Consider the following 7,100-nt stretch of genomic DNA (forward strand, 5'->3'; position numbering starts at 1 on the left):
ATCAAAGTTGCACCAGCATTCTTCTCAAAGCTAGAACAAACTATCTTAAAATTTGTGTGGAACCACAAAAACCCCGAATAGCCAAAGTAATATTGAAGAAGAAAACCAAAACGGGAGGCATCACAATCCCAGACTTTAGCCTCTACTACAAAGCTGTCATCATCAAGACAGTATGGTATTGGCACAAAAACAGACACATAGACCAATGGAATAGAATAGAGAGCCCAGAACTGGACCCACAAGTGTATGACCAATTAATCTTTGACAAAACAGGAAAGAGTATCCAATGGAAAAAAGACAGCCTCTTCAACAAGTAGTATTGAGAGAGCTGGACAGCAACATGTAGAAGAATGAAACTAGACCACTTTCTTACACCATACACAAAAATAAACTCAAAATGGATAAAGGACCTGAATGTGAGACAGGAAACCATCAAAACCCTTGAGGAAAAAGCAGGAAAAACCTCCTTGACCTCAGTCACAGCAATTTCCGCCTTGACACATCCCCAAAGGCAAGGGAATCAAGAACAAAAATGAACTACTGGGATCTCGTCAAGGTAAAAAGCTTCTGCACCACAAAGGAAACAATAAAAAAACCTAATAGTCAACTGACAGAATGAGGAAAGACAGTGGCAAATGGCATATCAGTTTAAAGGGTTAGTATCCAAAATCTACAGGAACTCACTAAACTCCATACCCAAAAAACAAATAATCCAGTGAAGAAATGGGCAGAAGACATGAACAGACACTTCTCCAAAGAGGACATCCAGATGGCCAACAGGCACATGAAACGATGCTCAGCAACACTCATCATCAGGGAAATACAAATCAAAACCACACATGAGATACCACCTCACACTGGTCAGAGTGGCTGAAATGAACAAATCAAGAGACTATAGATGCTGGCAAGGATGTGGAGAGATGGGCACCCTCCTACACTCTTGGTGGGAATGTAAACTTATACAGCCGCTCTGGAAAACAGTGTGGAGGTTCCTCAAAAATACTATCAATGGAACTCCCCTATGACCAAGCAGTAGCACTGCTGGGGATCTACCCAAGGGATACAGGAGTGCTGATGCATAGGAGTACATGTACCCCAATGTTCATAGTGGCACTTTCAACAATAGCCAAATCATGGAAAGAACCTAAATGTCCAACAACTGATGAATGGATCAAGAAGATGTGGTGTACACACACACACACACATACACACACACACACACACACACACACACACAATGGAATACTACATGGCAGTGAGAAAGAATGAAATCTGGCCATTTGTAGCAAAATGGATGGACCTGAAGAGAGACATGCTAAGCGAAATAAGTCAGGCAGAGAAGGACAGACACCATATGTTTTCACTCATAGGTCTAACAGGAGAAACCTAACAGGGGTCCATGAGAAGGGGAAAGTGGGGGAAAAGAGTTGGGGAGAGGGAGTGAGGCAAATCATGAGAGACTTTTGAATGCTGAGAACTAACTGAGGGCTGATTAGGGACAGGGGAAGGAGGTGACGGTCATGGAGAGGGGCACTTGTGGGGAAGAGCACTGGGTGTTATATGGAAACCAACTTGGCAATAAACTATTTAATAAATAAATAAATAAATAAATAAAATTAGCTGTCTCAAAAAAAATTTTGGAGAGACCAAGAGTTACCCAGACGAACAAAATTTAAGGAGTTTATCACCACCAAATCATTCTTACAGGAAGTGTTAAAGGAAATTCCTTAAGTGGTTAAAAAAAAAAACAGTAACTACAATTCAGAAAATTGTGAAAGAAAAAATTTCACTAGTAAGAGCAAACACAGAGAAAAGAAGGAGGTTAATCACTTATAAAGCCACTATGGAAGTTAAAACACAAAGGTAGTAAAATCACCTATATCTACAAAAATAAAAAAAAACATTAGAGGACACACAAAAAGATGCAAAATATGACATCATATATATATATATATATATATAATGTGGGGAAAAAAGTAAAACAGTACTTTCAGAATGTGTTCAAACTTAAGCAACCTCACCTTAAAAGTGACTGCTATGCATATATGTTATATATGAACCCCTGGTAACCACAAATCAAGAATCTGTAATACACACACACACAAAAAAGAGAAAAAAAGCTAAACACAACACTAAAGAAAGCCACCAAACAACAAGAAAGAAAAAGAAGAAAGGAACAGAGAAGAACTACAAAAACTACCAGAAAATAAAATGGCAATAAGTACAATACTTACCAATAATTACTTTACATGTAAATGGACTAAATTTTCCAAACAAAAGATACAGGGTAGCAGATGGATTTAAGAAAAAAAAAATCTATGTGCTGCTTACAAGAAACTCACTACAGAAATCAAGATATACAGAGTAAGTGAAATGATGGGAAAAGATATTCCATACAAATGGAAAGGGAAAAAATAAAGCCAGAGTAGCAATATTTACATTAGACAAATTTAGACTTTAAGACTGTAGCAAGAAACAAAGGGAATTACCTAATGATAAAGGGATCACTCCAAAGAGAGGATATGATAATTGTAAAAATCTATGCATTCAACATTAAGACACTAAATACATAATGTAAATATTAATAGACAAAAAGAGAGAAACTAATAGTAATACAATAATATCTGGGCACTTTAACACTGCTCTTAAATCAATGGATAAAACATCCAGGCAGAAAATCAATAAGAAAGCAATGTTTTTGAATGACACTTTAGATCAGATAAACTTAGCAGATATATGCAAAATATTCCATCCAAAAACAACAGAATACACATTTTCAAGTGCACATGGCACATTCTCCAGGACAGATCACATGTAATATTACAAAACAAGTCTCAATAAATTTAAGAAGATTGAATCATATCGTGCATCTTTCCCAACCATAACAGTATAAAACTAGAAATCAACTACAAGGAAAAAAAAAAAGAAAAAACACAAACACATGGAAGCTAAACAACATGCTCCTAAACAATGGGTCAACAAAGAAATCGAAAAGGAATATAAGGAAACAAATTAAAAATGGAAACACAACAGCCCAAATATTTGGAGCACAACAAAAGCAGCTCTAAGAAAGAAATTTATAGGAATAAAGACCTATGAAAGAAAAAAGAAAAATATCAAATAAACAATCTAACCTTCTACCTGAAGGAAATTAGAAAAAGAGCAAAGCCCAACATTAGAAGGAATAAAATAAAAAATTAGAGCAGAAATAAATTAAACAGAGAATAAAAAATAGAAAAGATCACTGAAACCACAAACTGATTCACAGAAAAGATATCAAAAATTGATAAACTCATAGCCAGATTCATCAAGAAAAAACGAGGGCTCAAATAAAATCAAAATTAAAAGAGAAGAACCAGCACAATACAAAGGATTGTAAGAGACTACCATGAAAAATTATATGACAACCTAGCAGAAATGGGTAAATTCCCAGAAACATAACAATCTTCCAAAACCGAAGTAGGAAGGAGTATAAAATGTGAACAGACCCCTTACAAGTTTAATAAAGTTAAATCACAATTTAAAAAAACTCCAACAAAGTCAAGCCCAGATGGATTCACAGGTGAATTCCACCAAACATGAAATGAAGAGTTAGTACCCATTCTCCTCAAACTATTCCAAAATTATAGGGGCACCTGGGTGACCCAATGGGTTAAGGATCCGACTCTTGATCTTCGCTCAGGCCTTGATTTCAGGGTCATGAGGTCAAGCCCTACACTGGGGTCTACACTAGACATAAAGCCTACTTAAAAAAAAAAAATGTAGAAGAGTAAAGAAAGCTTCCAAATACATTCTATGAGGCCAGCACTACCCTGATGCCAAAACAAGAAAGAAAAGAAAAGAAAAGAAAAGAGATACAGTTCCAGGCCAATCAATATCCCTGATGAACCCACACTGACATGGTCAATTAATTTACGACAAAGGAGGCAAAAATATACAATGGAGAAAAAAACAGTCTCTTCAATAAATAATACTGGGAAAACCGGATATCTACCTGCAAAATAATGAAAGTGGGCCACTTTCTTACTCCATACACAAAAAATAAACAAAAATGTGTTAAAGGCATAACTCCTAGAAAAAAAAAGGCAGTAATTTCTCTGACATCAGCTATGGCAACATTTGTCTAGTTCTATCTCCTCAGGAAAGAGAAACAAAAGCAAACAAATAATTGGAACTACATCAAAATAAAAAGCTTTTGCACAGCAAAGAAAACCACCAACAAATGAAAAGGCAACCTACTAAATGTGAAAATGCAAATGATAAATCGCATAAGGGATTAATATCCAAAATATCTAAAGACCGTCACACAACTCAACACCAAAAAAAACAAATAATCTGATCAAAAATGGGCCAAAGACCTGAATAAACATTTCCCCAAAGACATATAGATAACTAACAGGCACACGAGAAGATGCTCAGTATCACTAATCATCAGGGAAATACCACTCAAAACCATAATGAGATAATACCTTACACCTGTCATAATGACTAACCTCAAAAAGACAAGCAACAAGTGTTGGCAAAGATGTGGAGGAAAAGGAACTCTAGTGCAATGTTGGTGGGAATGTAAACTGGTGTAGCCACTGTGAAAACCAGTACAGAGGTTCCCCAAAAAACTAAAAATAGAAATACCATATGACCCAGGTAATTCCACTATACTGCTTGTTTACCCAAAAAAGTAAAAAACACTAACTTGAATGGATATGAGCCCCTATGTTCACAGAAGCATTATTTACGATAGCCACAATATGGAGACAATTAAATATCCATCAATGGATACAGCTGTGGGGTGTGGGTGTGGGTGTGTGTGTGTGTGTGTGTGTGTGTGCACGCACATGTGTAATCAAATATTATTTGGCCATAAAAAAAGGAGGAGACTGTGCCATTGGGGACAACATGGATGGACTGTGAAGGCATTATGCCAAGTGAAATAAGTCACACAGAGAAAGACAAATACTGTATGATCTCAACTGTATGTGGAATCTTAAACACTCATAGAAAAAGACATCAGGTGGTGCCTGGGTGGCTCAATTAAGCATCTGACTCTTGATTTTGGCTCAGGTCATAATCTCATGGTTCGTGGGATCGGGCCCCACGTCTGGCTCTGCACTGACAGCAAGGAGTCTGCCTGAGATTCTCTCCCATTCATGGCTCGCTCTCGCTCGCTCGCTCGCTCTCTCTCTCTCTCTCTCTCTCTCTCCCAAAACAAATAAATATTTTAAAAGAAAAAGTAAAATGAGATCAGACTTGTGGTCTTAGTTACAGATAAAGGGGTAGGAGGAGGGGGAATTGAATAGAGTGCTCAAAAGGGAGAAACTTCCAGCTAAAAGTTAAATGAGAACTAGGGATTCAATGTACAACATGATGAATATGGTTAACACTGCTGAATAGCATATATGAAAATTGTTAAGAAAGTAAATCCTAAACGTTCTTAACGCAGGGGAAAATTTTTCTTTTCTTTATATCTACAGGAAAGATGTAAACTCATTTTACTATGATAATAATTCATGGCATACAAATTTCGTGAAATATAACTGTGTTATACACCTTAAACTTATACAATGCTGTATGTTAACTGTATCTCAATTAAAAAAACCTGTTTAAATGTAATCAAGATCATGCATGCTTGAAACTCACCAATGACTGCCAACATCATTAAAAAAAAAAAAAAAAACTAAGGTAGTCTGCTTATTCACTGCGTCTCCCACTAAACACTGTGCTCCCCAAAGGCTGGAACCTTGTTTTCTACTCATCTCTAGCACCCAGGCCACTGAAGGCGCCTGGCAGACAATATGTGTTCAGCACTATTATCTCCTCAGTCAGTCTTGCCCATTCCACCTGGCTTGAGTTACCACTTTTACCAGATGTTTCTCACTTCAGATACGATTGATACCTACACTCCAATTTCAAAAGCACCTCAAATTTAACGTGTGCAAACATTTAATTCCGCTTTCCTTCTAAGCTCATCTCATCTACTCCTGCCTCTTCTTCCTTCACCTCCCTTCGCCCCCGCCAAAAACCTGTTCCTACAATTGATCTACTGTCTTGTTATAAATGGGATTACCCTCCACCCAACTGCCCAAACCTGCCAGAAACCTGATGAGCAACGCTGATTTCTCCTTTTACACTTAGAGTCAAAGCCATAACCAACCCATATCAATCCTACCTAAAACATGGGTTTCCAAACTACCTGTATTCAGTCTCATTTCTTGACTTTCACGCTTATGCTGTTTCCACTGCCTGAAATGCTTCCTGTTTTCTCCCTGTGGCACGTTAGCCAGGTCTCAGCGCTCGTCGGAATCTCCAGGAACCCTTCCCAGCCCCCTCCAACCTAGTATGAGTGCTACTCTTACGTGCGTCCCCCTATCCACAGCCTGGGTCACACTGCACTGCCACTTCTCCTGGGCCACGAGCTCCCTAAACGAAAAACCCGTTTAGTTGGCCGTATCACCTAAACGTAGCACTGTGCGTTGCAAGGAGCCGAACTCAAGCACCGGTCGTTGAGTCAATGAATACAAAGGCGGGCGAGGACAGACCCCGGCTGGGCCTAAGCAGGCACTGCAAGAGGGTCCGGAGACTGGGGTGACGGGGTGGTGGGGTCCGCGTGGCTCTCGTCAGCCAGAAGCAGGCTCTGGGTCTCCCATAGAAAACGCGCCAGCGGACGTCTGACGGGTCACTTACCCGCCTCAGAGCCAAGCCGACGGCATGGCAACCCCGCTCCGCTGGGCCCAGGCAGCGGCTGGAGCAGGGTGCCGAGCTGGGGCCGAGCTCGGGCGCAGAAACAAACCCGCTTGGTGCTCGGAGAACCTGTCAGGAGGCTCCACAACGACCCAGACACCCTTAGGGTCGCCATGACTATCCGGGGCCATCGGCGCCGGAAGCGACTGTGAGCCATTTCAGGTCTCGCGCGCTTCGCGCGGCATTCTGGGAAGTGTAGTCTGGTTGCGGGAGGTGGAAGGCGAGGCTACGCGGCTTTACAATTTTCTTGTATCCCGCTTCTTCCCACGTGGAAGATGTTGGTGTCCTCTCTATGCATAGAGCCAAAGATAAAACTTACAACATCTCCCTTATATGTTTTTTTTCCCCTAGACCTTTCCTTC

The 7,100-nt window shown here is 39.7% G+C and overlaps 1 protein-coding gene across 1 annotated transcript in view; it reads right to left on the minus strand.

Moving 5' to 3' along the window:
- MRPS22 (mitochondrial ribosomal protein S22) overlaps positions 1 to 6,881 on the minus strand; it is a 27,788-nt gene extending 20,907 nt beyond the window's left edge. Inside the window, exon 1 of the mRNA XM_029940168.1 lies at positions 6,682 to 6,881. Within this exon, the coding sequence (XP_029796028.1) occupies positions 6,682 to 6,853 (172 nt within the window). The 5' untranslated portion in view covers positions 6,854 to 6,881. The remainder of the gene's footprint in view (positions 1 to 6,681) is intronic.
- Between the last annotated feature and the right edge of the window lie 219 nt (positions 6,882 to 7,100).

This window comes from Suricata suricatta, chromosome 5 (genome assembly GCF_006229205.1).
Source record: "Suricata suricatta isolate VVHF042 chromosome 5, meerkat_22Aug2017_6uvM2_HiC, whole genome shotgun sequence".
NCBI lineage: Eukaryota > Metazoa > Chordata > Mammalia > Carnivora > Herpestidae > Suricata > Suricata suricatta.